This window comes from Centrocercus urophasianus, unplaced genomic scaffold (assembly GCF_019232065.1).
Source record: "Centrocercus urophasianus isolate 14NV4802_14NV808 unplaced genomic scaffold, USGS_Curo_1.0 seq_2, whole genome shotgun sequence".
Classification (NCBI taxonomy): domain Eukaryota; kingdom Metazoa; phylum Chordata; class Aves; order Galliformes; family Phasianidae; genus Centrocercus; species Centrocercus urophasianus.
Window position 1 is genome coordinate 5,516,107 of NW_024884755.1, and position 21,100 is coordinate 5,537,206.

At 41.2% G+C, this 21,100-nt stretch overlaps 1 protein-coding gene across 1 annotated transcript; it reads left to right on the forward strand.

Moving 5' to 3' along the window:
• Positions 1-9: 9 nt before the first annotated feature.
• Positions 10-20,885, forward strand: VPS35 (VPS35 retromer complex component). The gene is made up of 17 exons (XM_042821495.1): positions 10-72; positions 5,144-5,242; positions 6,767-6,863; positions 7,678-7,801; positions 9,148-9,330; positions 9,756-9,969; positions 10,618-10,701; positions 11,165-11,274; positions 13,394-13,490; positions 13,575-13,723; positions 14,232-14,439; positions 14,950-15,105; positions 15,738-15,860; positions 16,385-16,564; positions 17,683-17,922; positions 18,622-18,765; positions 19,982-20,885. The coding sequence occupies exons 1-17, from the start codon at positions 70-72 to the stop codon at positions 20,159-20,161; spliced, it is 2,391 nt and encodes a 796-aa protein (XP_042677429.1). The 5' UTR covers positions 10-69; the 3' UTR covers positions 20,162-20,885.
• Positions 20,886-21,100: the final 215 nt, after the last annotated feature.

The following is a 21,100-nucleotide window of genomic DNA, read 5'->3' on the forward strand; positions in this document are numbered from 1 at the left end:
CAGTCACATGACGGCACGCGGCGCTGCGGGGCGTTGCTGGTGGGGGCGGCTCGTGGCGGCGGCGCGACCATGGTGAGGGGCGGCGGGGTCGGCGCGTGGTGGTTGTAGGGCAGTGGGGGAGAGCGGGGAGAGCCCCGAGTCCCGCCGCCGCCCCGAGGGCGGGAGTCGGCCGCTGAGAGAAGGCCCGGAGTAGGGCCGGGCCCGGGGGCTGCAGCTCGGGAGCACCGTCAGCGGTTGCGCGCGGCGGGGTCTGAGGGCTCTGGAGGCCGCGAGGCCGCTGCTCGGCGCGGGTGGGGCTGAGGCGAGGCGGGGCCGGGCCCTAAACGGCAGCGTGAGCCGCTGCGGCCGGGGTCTGGGGCAGGCCGCTCTGCAGCGGTTGTGAGTGCTTATGAAAAACCTGGAGCGTGGAGTAGCGCTTACCGAGACGTGCTTCTGAATGCTCGGCGACAACAAAAGGACAGCTGTGCTTCCTGGCACAACCCGAGTTCACTGTATTTGCTGAGGCGATATCCTCAGCAGCGTGTGCTGTGGCATCTCTTCCTGTTGGTCCGTCCAGCTGCAGTGTGAGCAGTGCTGGCCGTGTCTGCACAGCGAGGCACGGACATACTTGGTGCCACAAATGAACTGAAGTAGAGCTGTGCAGTCCCAGGGCTGCTGGGGCAGATCTGTGTTCTGACGTCGTCTGTGTGTTGGGTTGGATTTAATGCTGCATCCTCCAGAAGTGTGTGTGTGTGGCCGTGAATCCTGTCATGAAGGGGAAATACTTGAATGGATAACAGGAAATGTGCAGCGTGTGCAGGTGATCTGCCTCCCGAGTCACTGCCACAGGTACCTCATGGTTCCCAGCTGGCACGGCTCCCTTGTGTTTGTCACTTCCGTGTCTGCTCTCTGTCCCCTTCTTCCAATGCCCTGTCGTGTCTGATGGAGGAAGAGAAGACCAGCGCCGTGCTGGCGTGGTCCCCTCTACCAGATCGAGCTCTGCTGCTGTTTCCAGTGGCCATGCTGAAAGCAAAATGTTTGAACCTTAAACTAGAGTGTTTCTTGCTGCTGTCAGTTATCTCATGACTAAACTGCACAGCCCCTTGATTCTTGTGGATTGCTTGTGCCTTCTTGTGGAAGTAAATGACATCTTAAACATGTGAAAAAGGTGTTCTTTAGTTTATCCTCAGGCTTCTCCGTTTTGAGACTTACAAGTTCTGGTGTTGCAGAGTAATGCTTCTAATATAAATGTAAAATGCCTGTGCTTTCTTTTAGTTACTACCAAGCCGTGCTGTGATGCTCACAGCAATCTGCTGTGTGTGATCAGGCTTCATAGCTAGGCCGGCTTCAGTCCTAATCTTCTGCAGCAAACCTGTTGTCTACCTTGGTTAAATGCTCCTTTTGCATGGGCAGTGATAGGGTGATTGGTGTCCTCGTGAAATTTGAAGGAGGTAGAGAAACTTGGGTAAGTCACTTCTGTTGTGGTACCAAACATGGGATGTGAGCAAACAGGAGAAGTTGCATGGAATATGCTGGAAGCACATCTAAGTAATGATACTTAGGATAGATAAAAAATACACCTTAGAACAGAAGCAAAATCTTCCTCTTAGTTGTGTTACCCATACCCTACATCCAGTTTTAGGTGTGTGCATTATCAGAGTACAGACTGCTTGGTAGGTTCTGCAGGCTTACCTTGATTTCTTTCATGGTTTAATGCTCTAAGTTCTGTGGAGTGCTGCAGTTTCCTAGACTTCAAAGCCATCTGCACCCTGACCTGGGGTTTTTGCCACCTCCAGAGTGCTGCTAAGCCTTAAATATGCAACAGACTGTGTATTGATGTCTTCTCGTGGAAACGAGTGTCAGAAATCAAGTAAATTATACACTGTAGGTTTAATGATAATGTTCTGTGTCAGCAGTAGCTGTTACTGTCAGAATGTACATGTCCAGAGCCATGTTTGCAGTACGAATTATCTTCCAGGTAACTGGTGTTACCATGTGATCAGCCAGGCAATATGCTTCTTCCAAGCTAGTTTGGGGTTTAAATTTTTTCTTCCCCAAGGCAACTCAGCAGCATCAAACTGGCAGAAAGCACTGTGGGGTGTTAAGACTCAGGCATTTAAGTCAGGCTGGCTGCATAGTTGCTGAGAATTGTTATCTTGTGCTTGTGCAGTAGCTTATATCTTACTGTGCTTGGTGCTGAGGAGGGAGGCTGTGTTGTGCCTTGATTACACAGCTCTGCTGCTTTTCTCAGGAGTTGATATATCTTCTACTTCGGGAGTTTAGATTGGAATAGGATTCCACAGAGCAGTTGTGTTTCTGATTAAATAACACTTGGAACTGATGTGTAGGTTCTTGCTATGGAGTGGAAGGTACAGAACATAAACAGCTTTATTCACCATTGTATCTGGCACAGCAGCTGGTTCCCAGTTTGATAGGAGCTGTGTCTCCTCAACCTCAGCCGTGTGTGTCTGGCACGCGGTAGTAACCAGCTCACGTGCAGACGTACCCTGTGCTTCTGAAGCTTAGAGCAGTAGGTAGAAAAGGGTCAGCTGGTACTTTCTGTGGAGATTTCAAAGTCAGAATATTTGGGAAGGAGCTGGAACTTGTTTGGTAGCGCTGCTGTTCAGATGTTCACCCCTTTCAGAGGCCATGCTGCTACAGGCTGTGCCCCTTGGGCTGCCTCTGTTATGTTTGTTGCAGTCAGGGAAGGTTTTTTTGCCACTTGTGCAGCTGTAGAACACCACGATTGCCTTTCCTTTAGGTGCAGAAGTGCAGTACCTTCTACCTATCTTCATTTATTCCAAGTCCTGTTGGAAAGACAAAATTACTCAAAGCCTTTGTAGAGTTTGTAGCTATGAATTGCCCCGGAGGTACAGCCACCTCACTGTGCTGCTCTGCCATATGCTTCAGTGCTGTGCAGAAGGCCCATGCTTTGTGATAAGTGCAGTCACTCTGATTAGCAGAGCTAACTTGCTCTGTTGACAAAACAGATTTGCTAATGGGTTATTGTTCATGGTTTAGCTGTTAGTGAGGTGCTGAGTTACAGTTGAAGAACTTCCACCCATAGCCTTCTGCTCCAAGCAGAACTGTCACCGAGCTTGGATCAGAGCAGCCTTGACTTCTCCCTGCTGGAAGAAGGGTGGAGATTCACCACCTGGTGAGATAGAACCAGGGCACAAACAACATTGTGTGGTATTGCCTTCTCTGTAGGGTAGTAGGGAAAACACACAGGAGAAGTTGTCTGTGTCTCTTGTGAGGGAGATTGCAGTTACAGGATAGGAATCAAGGGTAGTGGTGAATGTGGGAGAAAGGAGGAAAACATGGTATGCCAAGGCTGCAGTGCCCGTGCCCTACAGCTACTAAATTGGTGTTAAATTTAACTTCTCTATTTTAATGAAAACCCAAATTAAAATCTTGCTCCTTAAAAGATGCTTATGGGAACTCCAAGCATGGAGCATTTGAGAGAAGTGAATACTGCAGATACTGGTTTTAAGAACATCAAGATGGTGTTGTAGTTGATGGCCTTTTAAATTCTTATCAAGATATTTGGTTACAGAGGGCAGGAGCCTTCTGAACACAGTGGAAGAGGAAAGGAACAAGAACCAAGAGTTGAGAAATTACTGAAGCTGTGGGCTCAGAGCACCAGCACAGGATTCTGCGTGCATAAATGGTATTTCTCAAGACCAAAGAAGGTGCAGTTGGGCCACAGTTCCAGTGCTTCTACCTGATGATAACTGAGGGGTGCCCTCTGAAACCAAACCCCCAGGCTGAGAGAGGCCAGGGGAGCTCTAATGAGATGCTGAGGGCTGGCCTAAGTGACAGCAGCGTGGTGGTGGTTCTTCTCTGGGTGTTAGGTATGGGGAGTGGTACTGAATGCAGTGTGTGAGCTGCTGGGGCACTGTGAGGAAGCTGGGTATGGGTTTAGGTTGATGTAGACTTGAATGTCATGTGTAATGTAAAAGAAGGAAGCTCCATTGACCTCATTGATCTGGCAGAGGAAAGGAAGCAGCTGCAGGAGGGAGAGCCTGTTCCAGCTGGGTGGGGGGATGTGTAAGGCTGTAAGCAATGGGGTCTAATCAATACAGAAAATGCAGTATGACCCTTGGAAAGGCAGATGAATTTGTTTTGTATGGTGAAGGCCTGGAGCGTTCTTATTTGAGGAGAAACAAAAGGAAGAGAGTTGCTGAGGAAGATAGGGGACATGAGGAAATGATGATTCTCATTGGGTTTCTGTTACTTCCTGCAAGTCATCTTTACCTTCCATGAAGAGGTAATTGTACTTTATCCTTTGCTTATCTGGAGCTAGGCCTCAGCAGAGCTGTGTGGCTTGGATACTAGTTAGCTGATAGCTTGTGACCTGTGTGTGCAGAATACGATCTGTATGGTTGTGGTCTGGGCTTCATGCCTTGCTTTGATCTTCTGGCAAGGAGTAATGATGCTTGCCATAAGGGTGATGATGTCCATGTGTTCTCATGAACCTTCTTCTTGCCAAATACTGATGTTGTATTTTTGACCTGAAAATGCTGGTAAAGGAGGTAGAAGTTGACTGTTCTACCCTCTTGGCTCTGTGTTCTAGGAAATAACAATGCTGTCCATATTTATATATGGGTAGTATAGGCTGTCCATAACTCATGTTGTCCCTGCCCTCAAGTTCATAGACTCATAGAATGGCTGAGGCTGGAGAGGACCTTAAAGACCATCTAGTTCAAACCCCCTGCCATGGGCTGGTTGCCATCCACCAGCTTAGGCTGCCCGGGGCTGCATCCAGCCTGGCCTTGAGCCCCTCTAGGGATGGGGCAACCACAACCTTGTTGGGCAACATGTTCCTGCAACTCACCACCCTCTGAGTAAAGCATTTCTTCCTTACATTTAACTTAAGTCTCCTCTGTTTAAGTTTAAAGTGATTCCCCTTTGCACAATCACTATCAGGCCGTGCAGAAAGTTGCTCCCTTCAAGTACTGTAAGGCTGCAGTAGCGTTTTCCTGGAGAAAAGAAAGTTTTTGCAGAGTAAAGCTTTACCCCATAATTAATGAATATTTGGCTATTTGACAACTCTTAATGGTCGTGTTGCTGTGACACTTGCACTGTATTCTAAACTATGGGAGAACAGTTTGAATCAAGTCATAGGTAGATTCATTAAAATTGTTGTTTGTTTTCCTTCCAGCCAACAACACAGCAATCTCCCCAGGATGAACAGGAAAAACTCCTGGATGAAGCCATTCAGGCTGTGAAGGTGCAGTCTTTCCAAATGAAGAGATGCTTGGTAAGAGTGTAACTTAAAAATGCAGTGAAGCTTCCCATCTGCTAGGAGTAAAATAGTAAATCAATACTAATCTGTAGTGCATTGAGGGAACTTAACTCCTTTGTGTCTTTGTGTTAGAGCCTTTGCAAGTGAATGAGGCAGCTACTAAATGAGTGAGGGAGTCTTCAGTGTTCCTTAAATAGCTGTTGTTTGTTGCTGGTTTTTTTTTTTTTTTTTTTTTTTTTTTTTTTTTTTTTTTTTCACCCAGTATTTGACAAGATAAATTATAAAGGTGCACCTTCATTAGTTGGTGCTTCCATTTGAATCAGCTTAAACTGAGGGTGAGCCTGCCGGCTGTTACCAGTTCACTGCTCAAATGCACTCTATGTGCAGCTACACGATGAGAAATTGTTCTTGTCAGTGTTCAGTGTACTGTTGCTTTGTAACTGGAGTCTTTTCACGAGCTGCGGACTGTGAGGCTAATGTGTTATCTGCTGCTAAAGAGAACTTTTATAGGACTAATTGTAGACTGATGCATCAGTTCTCCTCTAACTGGAGAGCAACATTGACTGGGGTTTCTGCTGGGATATTCAGCTTGAAACTGTAGTCAGTGCAGACCATAGTATAATCACGTGAACGTTTCTTGGCTTTGAGAAGCTTTAGCTTTATCTAGAGAATTATTTAGAGAAGCTATTTAAAGCTGCCATGACAGAACTTAAATATTCCCGTATATTTTTATTTTCATCTGGCTGGGATAGCTAACTTTGTGGTCAGATGACAGTAGCAAGGAAGTCAATGCCTCTTCCAGTTTTCTGCTGCATGGAATATTTTTGAAGTCTTGAAAGCAGTTGCCTCTGAACTTTCCACTTTTATTTGTGACTGAGTAACCATATGCTAAGTGTATAACCCTAGCCATTCCATCCACTGCCCTCCCAAACTTAATGCTGTTTTTAATGATGTGTTCAGGAAGTACATATAGATGGTAGATTGGAAGTTTCTTGTGTCCTGTGGTGCTAGGCAGTCATATGCATTGTAAGCACATGCTGTATGTGACTCTTGCTTTCAGTAAGCTGTTATTGTTGGGTGAGGAGGGGAAAGGAGAAATCAAACAGTGGCTCCTACTGGCATTATGTGTGTTCTGAGTGCTGGAGGTTTCTTCATAAGATCTGAGAAAACAGGAGATGGGATGACTTAGGAGTAGTCCTGGTTTGCTTGCTGAATAGAACTTGAGTGATGGATGTGGATTTCTGAATAGGAAAAAATATTTTTTGATAATATAATACTTCATTGCTACAGCTATATCTTGTGCTTTCTAGCTGCCTTCAGCTTAGCTTGGAGGGAGGATGTAATATAGGCTAGATACTAATTTATTTGAATTAGAACTCTCACTTTCCTGATGTTTAGGTACTTAATGCTTGCATGTTGGTTTTTGTTGTTTTTTTTTTTTTTTTTTAGAAACCTATGCTTTAAGTTTTTTTTGTTTGTTTAAGTACTCTGGTTTCCTGGAGTTATTTGTGATAGACTGTTGTTTTACCTCCTCTGAAGGACAAAAACAAGCTCATGGATGCTTTGAAACACGCGTCCAACAAGCTTGGTGAGCTGCGGACTTCTATGTTGTCTCCTAAGAGCTATTATGAGCTCTGTATCCTTTGAAGGTTAAAGGAACAAGTGGTTGCTGAATTTGGAATGCAATGTTCACCTGCTCTTTTTGTTGTTTGTGGTTGTTCAGTTGCCATCTCTTTTCTCACATTTTTGTTAGCACTTCTCTACTAATTATCTGGATGTAGAATAAGAGAATATCCATGTGTTTGCTCACTGTTTGAAGTTATTTTCCCTTTGGTGTGAAGAAGGTCTTTAATGTCTTTTGTATCTTTCATTGTGAGTCTTCGGGAGTCTAGGTCTATAAGAATAGTACCTCTATAAAAAGTTGTGCTTACTGTATGCTACCCAAAAATATCTATAAAACCAACTTACTTTGCCTTTTTGTTTTCACAGAATCTAGCCCTAAGTCAAGTGCTGTAATCTATGCACTTGTCTGTCGTCTTGTACCTGAATGACAGGAGGCTTTTCATGAAGTTTGAGAATTGAATGTGAATATATTTGAAATTGCTTTCTTTGTGCCTGCTGTTGAGGAAATTGTTCTTCTGTACCACGTTGTATGCCTTTCTTAGTCTAGATATTCTGTTCCATCACATTCACTTGTTAGCTGTTTTAACTGCTTGTATTTCTTGCTCTTTTCTAATATGCTAAGAATGGAAATTGAAGTTTAGGTTTATTTGGTGCTCTTAATGCCAGTAGTGATGAATTTTTCTGAAGTGCTACCTAGTTAGGCTTGACTTGTTTAAAACCTATGATTGTATTTGAACAGCATCTTTCCTCTTTGGTGTGATTGAACAAATTTCTCTCTAGGTCTGTTGTAGATGCTTTGAACTAAAATCCTTAACTAAGAGAACAAGACATGGCAATTTCTGATGAGCTACACTACTTGGAAGTCTACCTGACAGATGAATTTGCCAAAGGAAGGAAAGTGGCAGACCTTTATGAGCTAGTACAGTATGCTGGAAATATTATTCCAAGACTGTAAGTGTATATGTGTTTGGCATTTTCTTAAATAAAAATGTCAGATAATGGTCAATATTTGAATTCTGATAATGGGCTGTATTCTTGCTTGACAGCAAGACTTGCTTGTAAATGTTACAGCTGCATATCTTAAGAGTGGATTCCTATGAGATTTAGGCCAAGAGTGCAACTTCAGAATGTAGATTGTTCCTGCCAAGATCTTATTTTTGCACATGACTGAGATGGAAACACTTTTTAGTAAAGCAAACTTGGAGTAAAGAGCTGGTCAGCACAAAACTAACCAAGCTGTCCATTCTGCTCAGTGAGATTAACAGCACTTCTAGCATTTTTTTTTTCCCAGTGCTACCTGTTAAGTAACTTGTAGCTGAGGATCTAGGTCTTTGAGCTACACACAGAATAGGTACTTCATAAGCATCTGTCTCCTAGTGGTGAGTAACCACAGCTTAGTCTTTCTAAATGTAGTTTTTAAGTAAATGTGCTAGAGGTAATACTGAAGGGCTTATCTTCAAATGTGTTGCTGTAGGGCTAGAGTGGACCTTCGAGATATAAAGACTTCAGAAGTTTCTGTGCTAAGTAAAATTTTATTTTTGGCCTTCACAGTGGTGCCAGGAAGGGTCTCTGGGGTACCAGGCTCATGCTGATTGGGTGATTTGGAGTAATGCCACTATGTCTTTACCTCATCATAATCATTTGATTTTTATTCTTACCTACTTGATGTAGGCTATGTTTCTCTCTGATGAACCCTTCTGGTGCTCTCATGAGTTAGCAAAGCTTGCAGAGTTGAGGCTTCTGAGCCAAATATTTGCATGTTCTGAGGATTGTAAGGGTGTTTTTTTTTTTTTTTTTTTTTGTTGTTTGTTTGTTTTATACTTTTAAGCTGTTCCTTGTATGCTTTGCTTAATACAGAGATAGGAAGGACTAAGTGCAGGTGTGAGCATTTCTGAGGAGTGTAACACCTTTTATGCTAAACTACAGTGTGAAAGAGGTTTAATGCTTCACCATTATACATACCTTATCTTTGTGCCAGAGTTACTTTCCAGTCCTGCAGGGTGTTGTATGTATAGACAAGCAGTAATTCACTCTGTGTGTGCTGAGCATGTATGCATTCCTTGTACAAAAAATTGTAATGAGGTAAATCAGCTTTTCAGACTTACTGTGTTCTGTAGCAGAGGAGAGCAGGAATTGAAAGCTGGCAAAATATCTGAAGTTATGGCACCCCGGTACCTGGATGTCATCTAACTGCTTTCTGCACTTTGGTAATGCTGTCAGGATTGAAGTGGGCTGTTGCCTTTAAGGTATTTTAGTGTTATTTGACAATTTGTTACTCTGTTCTGTGCCTTCTGCAGGTATCTCCTAATAACAGTAGGTGTTGTATATGTCAAGTCATTTCCACAGTCCAGGAAAGATATTTTGAAAGACCTGGTGGAGATGTGCCGTGGAGTACAGCATCCTCTTAGAGGCCTCTTTCTTCGCAACTATCTCCTGCAGTGTACCAGGAACATCTTACCAGATGAAGGCGAGCAAGCAGAGTAAGACAGCACGTAACTTTAAACACAAGTGTTTTTAAACAGAACGTAATTACATATGTGACATGACTTTTTCGGGTTTGAAAGAGGTGGATATCATCTATGGTTTGGGTTGGAAGGAACCTTTAAGGTCATCTAGTTCCAACCATCCTGCTATAGGCAGGGGCACCTCCCTGTAGACCAGGCTGTGCAAAGCCCCATCCAGCTTGGGCTTGAATGCTTCTAGAGAAGGAGCATAAGTTAAAAATTCTTGTCAAAACTGAATTCTGTTAATTTGAGAAGGGAATTCTTAATGTTTCCTTATTTAAGTGAGAATGTGAACTGTTCTTATGAACCTAGACATCCCACCACATGCTTCCCCAACCTTTTATCTTAAAACCTGGGTAGACAGTAAGCTTTTCATATTCCTAACCTGTTCTCAATTGCAGTGAAGAAACCACTGGAGACATCAGTGATTCTATGGACTTTGTGCTGCTGAACTTTGCTGAGATGAACAAACTTTGGGTGCGAATGCAACACCAGGGCCACAGTAGGGACAGAGAAAAGAGAGAGCGGGAAAGGCAGGAACTGAGAATTCTGGTAGGAACCAACCTTGTTCGCCTCAGTCAGCTGGAAGGTGTTAATGTGGAACGATACAAGCAGGTAGGATGACTGTCCACACTTTCCAACCTCTGCTGTTTCTTCCCCATGTCAAACCAGTTTGGGCTTCCAGATAAGCAGGTTGGGAAGAATTACAGCTGTGCTAAAAGCTTGGTAGTCATGGCACTTCTAGAACCACTTTTCACTTGAAACTTGGAAAGCTAGTGAAACTGTGTGATGTGTTGAGAAGCTAAGCTAAAGACCTTACTCATGGATTTTTCCTATAAACTTTTTCAGTAGGGTTGGCATGAAGTTTTGACTTCATTTTACTGATTCCCATAATAATAATAATAGGTGGGTTTAAGAGAGATGTGCATATAGAGCATTCTGTAGTAGACTTCACAACTTCTTCTAAGTTATGCCTTCCAAAGCATTTGGGAAGAATTGTTTGTTTTGTGAAAGGATAGCCAGCAAAACTTAATATTCTTGCCTAAAAAAGACTTGCATGTTTTGAATTAGTACTATGTGCCAAAGGGGCATCTGACTGGGAGCAGAAAACTTTTTCTCTGAACACTTAGACTTTGTGATAAAGTCTTTACATAAAGAAAAGCCAAGAAGTGTTAGAAATATTGCTCTACTTGGATTAAATGCATCTATGAGTATGAACTTCAGGACTGTAAAAACACTACAGGGCTGTTCTTCTTATTACAGATTGTTCTGCCTGGAATATTGGAGCAGGTTGTAAACTGTAGAGATGCTTTAGCTCAAGAGTACCTCATGGAGTGTATCATACAGGTGAGCTACTTAAATTCAATTGCGTTATTAGTTTTGAACACGGGGATAATTATTTCTGTGCTTTTAGTCAGGTTCAGAGTATTTTTACTTCCTTATGAACTGGGAAATTTCTTCAGTGGTATTCTTTCTCATTGGCTTGATGCATACTAGTTTTCACCAGGTGGACAGAGAGGAGTGGTATCCATTTTGTGCTGCTTCTGTTGCAGAAGCTGGTAAGCTATCTGAGCACCCATGCTTGCAGTAAGAATTGTGATACGTAGCCAGGCCTTCAAGTTACCAATTTGTCTTTCATCTTTTGCTTTACATATTTGCTAAGACAAGATCAGTTTGGGAAACCCTAGAACAGTCATAGGACTGTGTTTAATGTGTGGTATTTGCTTTTCAATAACTATTTTGTTTTACTGCTGTGTGATAGTGGGCAAAGTCAGTTAATAACTTGATGATTACTGGTCTAAAATTTCAGGTTTTCCCAGATGAATTTCATCTCCAAACCTTGAACCCATTTCTCAGAGCTTGTGCTGAGCTGCACCAAAATGTTAATGTGAAAAATATAATAATTGCTTTAATTGACAGGTAAGTGATTGGGGGGTGTGGAAATTGGCTCAAAATGAAGTGTGTATTGCGCACGCAGATGATAACTCTTAGCAGTTGAAAGCTTTCAATTTTTCATATTTTATTCATGTTTAACTTTACTGTATTTTTATCACCTGCAATTAAGACTGTGAAGAATATTATTCGTGTAGTTTCTGTTCTCTGGGCTCTGCTTTAGCGGCTTCTAATGTGTCCTACTTTCAAGGACAGATTAAAACTTCAAAAGCAGATGAAGCCAGGAAACAAGTTATTGACCAGCTTTGTGTTTTTGAACTAGAGTGGCAGCAGTATTCTGGTTTGACAACCTCTTCAGAAAAGAGCTGGTAGGAAGCAGAACTACTTTATTGATTCTTATTTTGGGGAAATACTGCTTTTAACTGCTTGCACTGAATTAAAATATTAAGGGAGGAATCTCAACTGAAGTTTTTATTTGTATCCTGAATGGAACCAACACCGATGACAGCGAGTACCTGTACTTTCTTACTGCAGAAAGATGCACTTAGGATAAGATCATTAACCTTGAAGCCTCAAAAAAACCTTCTTGCTTTTGCACACCAATGTACACCTTTGTATAACTGGTCCATTCATACCACTGTAGGAAGTTCAGTTACTGTAGGGACCTCTTGCTAGATTTACATAATCATGTAGCAATGTAATTCTTGCATAGAGGCTTTCATTTTGTACCTTCTGCTGTCACATTTATTTGCAGGACTTGAACAACTTTGGTATTGCCTCCACAGTAAGTCTTCTGTTCTTACTCTTACAGATACTCAGTAGTAAGGAAATGAGTGGCAGTGGACCTGCTGTGCTTCTAGGCATATCAGTACTGTGTTGGCTGCTGTTAGTGTCTTCTGGAGCCCTCTCAGAGATAGGGTAGAAGAGAGGTGGTGTGATTATCTTCTTTTGTAATTGGTCAGTTTTTTGTTTAGGACTGATGTTACTCTGAAGGGTAGCAGTGTTATCAGTTATTTGAGTCAATGGGTGTGATGAAAATCTTTTGTTTTGCTGTTGTTTGGAACAATTATGCAGTTCAGAACTGTGCAGTTATGATTTAGATATGTTCCACGCAGGGTTTGCTGGTTGCATTTCTCATCTTGATTTCTGGCATGAGGTAGTTGAAACTGGGCATGAACAAAGCAGAGGAGCTCCTGCAGCTTTAGCCTCTATTCCCGTGAGGCTTTCCTGTTTAAGGAGTCTTTCTGAAAAGACTTGTTGCTTTGAGGTCTTCCTTGAGCCGTTCACAACTTTTATGCTGCCATCTGCCTGCAGCATGATGGCATTTGGAAGCCTGTCAGCCTCACACTTTGAGTTGTTCAAAGAAGCTGTCTTGTCCCTTTGAGAAAAGGCAGTAATTTTCCTTGTCTTTAGAAAACCTTCTTGTTCCCAACCCGTCAAAATGTGAATAGTTAAATGTTTTCCCTGGCAGTGAGGTTTTATTGGTGCTTAAGCCTGTTCTTACGTATCTTTATTTCAGAGCAGAAGTTTGTGAAGAATTAAGTTTTTAAACTCTGTGAGAAATAATCTTACAAACTTTAAATAGGTGATTTTTCCTAAATATTTTGTAGATCTTTCTGTAACTCAGGAAAGAGCAATCTCTTAACTTCGCTTTTATGGAGGAAAAAAGTCATCTACTCCACTTCAAATTTACTTTGAACTTTGCTCTTCACAGGCAGTGGACATCCCAAACATGTTGATCTATAATTCTTTTGGAAACAAGGAGTAGTTGAGTCATAGTTCAGTTCTTCTTCCTCCCTCCTCTGGAGACCTTTTAGCTGAAAATGCTATTGGATGTTCAACACCGCTGCGGAACATCTGCTGTTCCATCAGGCTGCTCTGTAACTTTTTCTCTGCTGGAAGGAACAATCAACTTCTAGGTGAAGAGCACAGATTTGAACCTACATTGTTCTTTCTTCATCTTGCTGTCTATCAGCACTCTTTTCTAGGACAGATATTTACTAGCCTCGGTGGTTGATTGTGGCCTCTGACTCAGATGAATTTCCTTTTTGCTTTTAATAAAGCTTGCATGTATACCTAAAAAGCTTACTTTTTTCTTCTAGTATCTTACTCTGACCAGTGTCTTTTTTGTTGTTGTTGTTACCAGGTTAGCTTTATTTGCGCATCGTGAAGATGGACCTGGTATCCCAGCAGATATCAAACTGTTTGACATCTTTTCACAGCAGGTTGCTACTGTTATACAGGTATGCTGGGAATTCTTGCGTGCAGTCTGTTCTTTTTACAAAGTTATGTGGTTTTGATCAACTCAGTGCTGTCTTAAATTTCAGTCTCGTCAAGACATGCCCTCAGAGGATGTGGTATCCTTGCAAGTTTCTCTCATTAACTTAGCTATGAAGTGCTACCCAGACCGTGTTGACTATGTTGATAAGGTGTTGGAGACAACTGTAGAAATATTCAATAAACTTAATCTGGAACAGTAAGTAAATATTATGTTCTCTCTGGAGCAGTAGCTGCCCTCAAATCTTCTACATTGTATTTTTTAAGATGAAGAGGCATGGTTTAGATTCTACATCTTGGTGCAAGAGCCAAGCTGTGGAAGTTCATGATAAGCTACAATGGGGGAAAGCCTGACTCACCGGGATTTACTCGTCTGTGCATAAATCTCCCCATGTAGCTGTACAGATGCACAGTGTTTATGTGCCAAGCTTTGTGTAGTCATTATCTGTTCTTTCCCTTACAGCCCTCTGGAGTTTTCCTTTGGCTGAATTAGCAGCCATAGTCTGTTCCTGCCTGTGGCTTTAAAATTTGTAATTCCTGCTGTATATCTCAAAGAGCTGTTCTTGAGCCTTTATCTTTCTGATCTTCTTTGCTGTGGGTTGCTTAGTTGTTATGGTCTATATCAGAGTTGGTATTGGGGCAGACTTAAGTCTGCCTGTGTATGTAAGCTAGTAATTAATTGTGGTCTCACATGTATTTTCTTTTAGTATTGCAACAAGTAGTGCTGTTTCAAAGGAGCTGACCAGACTTCTGAAAATCCCTATTGATACTTACAACAATATCCTGACAGTTTTGAGACTAAAACATTTCCACCCCCTGTTTGAGTACTTTGATTACGAGTCCAGGAAGAGCATGAGTTGTTATGTGCTTAGCAACGTGTTGGATTATAACACAGAAATTGTGTCCCAAGAACAGGTATGATAAAAGCTTACTTCCTTGCAAATTATGGTTATCTTAGCTACTGTTTGAAGACTTGAAAACATTCTAAGGGATCTCACATAGGTTATGCTTAGATTCTGTTCTTGTCTTCCCCATTTTATCAGCCCAGGTTTTATCTGGCTTGATTATTTTTCTGCCTGAGTTCTCAGATATCTTGTCTCTATGTATCTTGTTTACCTCATCCTAGAAACTACTTCTTAAGCTTTAACAAAGATCTTGATTTTTCCCCCTTGAAGTTTGTCCTTTTACCTGAAGAAGGTTTGAATAGTATTTCTAGAATCTGAATTTTGTCAGTACAATTATTCTGTCCCTCTATGCAGAGAGGGGCTCTTCAGCGTGTAAGGCAAGTAAGTCTTAAAGCATCAACAGTTAAAATGTTCTTAGTCCTTTGTCAGGACTATGAATGGCTGTAAAGACACTTCCAGTTTCTATCAACGTATGTTCATAGACTACTCAAATTTAAACAGCTTATGTTGCCTTTAACAGGTTGATGCTATCATGAATTTGGTATCCACGCTGATCCAGGATCAGCCAGATCAACCTGCTGAAGACCCTGACCCCGAGGACTTTGCTGATGAGCAGAGTCTTGTTGGAAGATTTATTCATCTTCTGCGTTCAGATGACCCTGACCAACAGTATAAGGTATGGCATTGGTGCTTCTGAGTGTGTTTGTGTTCTGTGAAGTGTCAGTTTTTGCATTATTTACTATAAAAGATTGATTGGAGCTTGAAGCTGCTCTGGCGCTGCCAACTTAATGCACAACATCATGCAAAAGTGTAGAAAGCTGCTTACCTAGAAGTAGTGTGTTAAGGTGCAATTCGACTAGCCTTCTAACTGCTTCATATAACCATCTATCTCAAAAGCATTGAGTGAAATTTGGTTGACTTGTTTTGTTAAACTTAACTGCTTTATAGTTTTTACAGGCTATTATAGCAAAGGATGGTCATTTTTTTTCTGCTCTCTGTGTTATTCTGAGAATAGAAGGTATCTGATGCAGTTTCTAAATGTGGGCCCAGGCAACTTCTGTCTCTCTACTCAATCCAGAATGTATCTGTAGTTAATACAGTATGAGCATTGCCTACTGCTTATTAAGCAATTACAGGAAAAAGTTTTGTCACTCAGTGCACGAAAAACCTACAGATACTGCACAAATGTAATTCATGTGAAGCAGTTCATGTGTCTTCCTGCTCCACGGAGTGCAGATTGTTGTAGATGCAAATGATGTGATTTTTTTTTAAAGAATTCTCTAAGCCTTCCACTGCTTCTGTTTTTAGATCTTAAACACTGCTCGAAAACACTTTGGTGCAGGTGGGAACCAACGTATTCGTTTTACGCTGCCACCGTTGGTTTTTGCAGCATACCAGCTTGCTTTTCGCTACAAGGAAAACTCCAAAGTGGTGAGTTGGTCTCTGGATGTCTTCAGTGTACTTGTTTCTTTTTGCTTGCTTCTTTAGAGGAGCAGGGAGCATTTTGTCTGGCTGCAGCTAATAGTGTGCAAAAGCTTGACTTTTTTTTTCCCCTCAAGGCAGACTGCACAGTCGTCTGCTGATTGCACTCTTTTAACTACTGCTCAAGTTACATTAAAACAACTCTTCTTCAATTTTTATCTCTTAAATGCTTTCTAATTGAAAGTAATAGCTTAAACATGCATTTCCCCTTACTGTGGGGTTGTAGAGTGAAGAAAAAATGTTTGTTAAAAGCACTCTTGAAATTGGATGTCTTGAAATTCCCTCGCAATGGTTTTGTTAAGACCTGCTGAGATCCATGCAGTTCTGTGAGGCCCACATATACCAACCCATTTCAGTTATTGTCTGACATCCAGAAGGGAACAGATTGGAGTGCTTAACACAGTTTGCTACAGTTCATATTCTTTTCTCTTACTGCTGTCTTGTTCAGTCTTTAACTTGTTTTACTTCTCTAGGATGACAAGTGGGAGAAGAAGTGCCAGAAAATCTTCTCATTTGCTCATCAGACCATCAGTGCTTTGATCAAAGCAGAGCTGGCAGAGCTGCCTCTTCGTCTCTTTCTACAAGGGGCGCTGGCTGCAGGGGAGATTGGCTTTGAGAATCATGAAACTGTGGCCTATGAATTCATGTCCCAGGTAAGTGTCCAGCTGTCCTTTGCTGTCACTGTCCTGTGCTACCTTAAATTTGATTTGGATCAGTTTTCTGAACGTTGAAAATCTAGCACGATTAAAACATCAAATATTGCAGCAAATACTACTAGGTAGAAACTCCTTAACTTCGTTCTTGCTTCCCAGGGTTCTGTGTAATTGAGCTCCATTGATAATATTTCGAGTACACAGTCTGACAACATGCGTTACATTGCAATGCTGCCACATCCTCACGCGGTTGGTTTGCAGGAGGAGTGTGGCTTTCTCAATGTAAAATGCTTTTTCATTTCTTTTAAGACCATTTTCCAGCTCCTGTAGCTCGTATTGTACTGATCTTAGGTACTCTTGGAAGTCCTGTAAAATTTGTGGCGTTCACAGCTGACACACTGGTCCTTATTGATAACCATCTTTTTGTTGAAAGTTATTAAATTATTTCCAAGTCTGCTTCACCTGTGACTTAAGCTTTTCTCCCACTTGCCCACATTAGATGAAGAACTGACTTACTATTGCTATCCGGATTACAGGCCTTGTTCTAATCTTTCCTCTCATACTGCTACTAATGCATGTTCTTAAACTGAGTCACTGATACCCGCCCCCCCCCCCCGTCTTTACTCACTGTGGATCAGTTGCTATTCTGACACAGCACAGTCCTGATGGACCTTATGTGCCTTACCTTAGAAATAGTTTGAGATTTCTTTAGTGGTACATTCTTTTTCTGAAGGGTCTTTGTCCACACAGCAGCAGTGTAAACATTTTCCTGACTCACAGTCAGGAAACCTGACTGGTCAGTAACCTACCACTTAAGCTTTTGCTGTGCTGTTTTGCATTTCAAATAATCTTTGTTAATGAATATTTCTGTTACTGAAGTTTCTTATTTGAACAGATGCCTGAAATAAGGAGAAACTCGATCTCTGTTTTTAGAGAACCATACATGTTTTCTATGACTATTTCAATAACTTTGTTGCAGGACACGCTTCTAGTCTGTGGTTTTGACTAGATGGTGACAGTCTTTATGAAGTGTCCAATTGTGTTTTTGTTATTGCAAGTGTAATTCTTTTTATATTGTTCTGAAGCAATAATTAAGATTTGCCTTCTTCTCTGACTAGGCTTTCTCTCTGTATGAAGATGAAATCAGTGATTCAAAGGCACAGCTGGCTGCAATCACATTGATAATTGGGACGTTTGAGAGGATGAAGTGCTTCAGTGAGGAGAACCATGAGCCACTGAGGACTCAGTGTGCGTTGGCAGCCTCTAAGCTCCTTAAGAAACCAGACCAGTGCCGGGCTGTGAGTACTTGTGCTCATCTGTTCTGGTCTGGCCGAAACACTGACAAGAATGGAGAGGAGGTAAGAATTAAGGGACACAGCGCAGCACATCCTACCTCAGTGATGTAGCTGTGTCTTCCTTCAGAATGCACTAGCTTCTAAAGTGAACACAGTGTGATCAGGCTTGGCTGGACTGTGTTCCAATATATGAAGCTTCTAAATCTTACAGTGTGCATAAATAGAGGATTAAAAAAAACCTCAAGCTTAAAAGTGGAAGTACCATGCAAAATTTTGTGATTGTCAGCTAGTTTAAGGCTGGCTCAGAGTAATCTCCTGCATTTTACACATCTCTATAGTTGTTTGCATACGAATCAATGAACTCTGAAGGTACAAATTGTTGAATTCAAACGTAAGAAGGGGTGCTTTTCCCACATGAGCAACAGCACTTAAGAACATTTGTTTGAAATTTGTTTCACAAGCTACGTGTTAGTGTAGGTATTGTAGTGTAGGTAGTGTACAGATTTAGTTAGATACTTGAAGGCTTTCAACAACTGTTTGTTATTGCCTGATTTACGGAAAGCTTATCCAAACTGTTAAAATCGAGAAACGTACAGTTTTAATGGTAGATTGTTCTGCAGTTTGTGTCATTCTCTACAGTTGTTTTTGTAATGTACCCCTGTGAAATGCTATCTATGTGTTGAGGGAAGAGATGTTGGTTCTCCCTATTCTATTTCTTATATTATTTTATTCTATTTCTTGTAACTTTATTTTTCCTTGTAGCTTCATGGAGGAAAGAGAGTGATGGAGTGCCTGAAGAAGGCTTTAAAAATAGCAAATCAGTGCATGGACCCTTCTCTGCAAGTCCAACTTTTCATAGAAATTCTCAATAGATACATCTATTTTTACGAAAAGGAAAATGAGGCAGTAAGTAAAAATGCATTATTCATTAAATCTGTTTTCTAATACCTGTACTCATTTATACCCTGGATCATGTCTGCTTAGTGTGCTAAACAGTAATACTAAGTGGTCAATTTTTGGTATGCTAGTAAAATACAATGCTCTCCATGTTGTAGAGATAACTTCTTTCATAGGAAAGAAAATCACTTGTAATCTAGTTCTGAATTTAAATTGCGAGACTTGGATACATCTACTTCTATTAGGTCAAAACTGACTGTGATTTAAGACCTTGCTGTATTTTCATTTAACTTCAGAGGTATTTAACTTAATGTGCACTAAGGGAAATAAAATTCTTAGAGCTATTCAAGGTCACTGCTTAGAGTGCTGCCAAAGGTTGGTGTAGACTTTAATCTCACTGGTGTGATGTCTTGCATGCCAGCCTAAGTTTCACCTGACATCTGAGATAACGGTTGCAGCATACTCATTGTTTAGTTAGCATGTAGCTGGTAAACTTCTGAAGTTCCTATGTCACCACTTAGTGAAGAACAGATGTTAATAACTTATCATGTAATTCTGAGAGAACATCCAAGGAGATTTTAGGGATGTGATAACTTCCAGCAGCAGAACCAATTTCCAGCTACTACAGTAGTGTTGGAGCTGTTGGAACTGTGGATTGAGGCAAAACACTGTATTTCAAGGCACTGAGCACATCTGTAAGAATGTGATAGTGGCAGTCTGCAGTGCATTTTGTGCTTTGGTGTTCTGTGTAATGCTGGATTTGTTGCCATAGACAGCTGTACTTTCCTGAGCTGTGACTTGGTTGCTAGGAATAACTTAATCTGATGCTACCATCCTGACTTCTACAGGAGACAGGTTGTCTAGACAGTCTGGTTGTGTGCTTTATTTGTTTAAAGTTATTAACATTTGTAATGAATAAAGTGAAGAGAAATGCTGTGTTAAGTTACAAATCTATAGGTTTCTTCACTTGAGAGGCTGTTCATATTTGCTGGAGTTGGGGGGAGCTTTCACAAAATTCTGAAACCTGAAGTATTGTGCCTGCAATAGGCACAAGGAGGAGCAAGAGAAGGTGCAGAATCCAGCAGTTTGTCTGCATGTTATCAATAATAACTGTAAGAACTGTCCAAATACCAAGGGAAGTCTGTCTGTAGTCTGTTAGAACTAATATTTATGTGTTACACAGAGGTCTTGTCAATTATTTTGTTGCTCATATCTTCTCCTGCAGGTGACAATTCAAGTTTTGAATCAACTCATACAAAAGATAAGAGAAGATCTTCCAAACCTCGAATCTACTGAAGAAACAGAACAAATTAACAAACACTTTCACAACACACTGGAGCACTTGCGTCTGAGGAGGGAATCACCAGAATCTGAGGGGCCAATTTATGAAGGTCTTGTTCTTTAAAGGAGATACGCACTGTACTTATTTCTTTTCATTTACATACCATATGGTTTGTTTTGTTTTTTTTAAAGATAGTTTCATAGATTGTGCCTTTCAGAAATGTCAAGTTAACATTCATGTGCTCAGTCTGGCACTTCAAACACTTGTGTTAAGTACTCTAACGAATTTGAAAGGTTGGACCAGCAACTACAGGTTTCTTCAGTTAGCATGGCTGAATCTTTCTTTGGAATCTATGTGACATGGTAGGGCTCTTCTGTTTTTGACTTCTCTTGTCTGTTTGCTGTTGCTTCTGTGGCACTAGAGTTCTAAACTGGCAGTGACTGTCATCTGAAACTGTGATCCTTGCAGAGCATCAGACTTTTGGGATTATTGTATGTCAGGTTCTGCTTGTGCTTTTCTTTTAATGCAAGTTAAGACTAAGTGTAATGTTTTTCCCTAAAAACTAGAATATATTAATGCATGTTTGGAGAGTTTTAAAATACCATGTTCAAAAACAGAAGCTATATTTTGCATATTAAGGCTCTGTGACATTCAGCGAGAGCCAGTACCGTGCACAGGGAGTATTTATCAAGATAATTTTGTTCCAAATAGTATAAAAATAGAGAAATTGCAATCTATATAGATATGTATAACCTTCATTACTGTAAATTTAGGGGAAAATGCATTACACCAGTTTATTCCGTATCATGATTTTTGCACCAGTGAAACAATAAAATTGCTATTAACACCTGTTGTTTTGTCTGTTCAGAGCCCACTGTTGAACCTAGTACTACCTTCTGATAAAAGCAAAGGGACTTCTGCTTTGAAGGGACAAAAAAACAAAGGCATGGTTAACCTGGACCAACTAAGGAGGGTGCTAGCTGTCCTGATGCAGAAAACTGTCATCCAAAATCAATTTCTGCTGAAAGGTGCCTGTTCACACTTCAGAGTGCTTTTCTGACT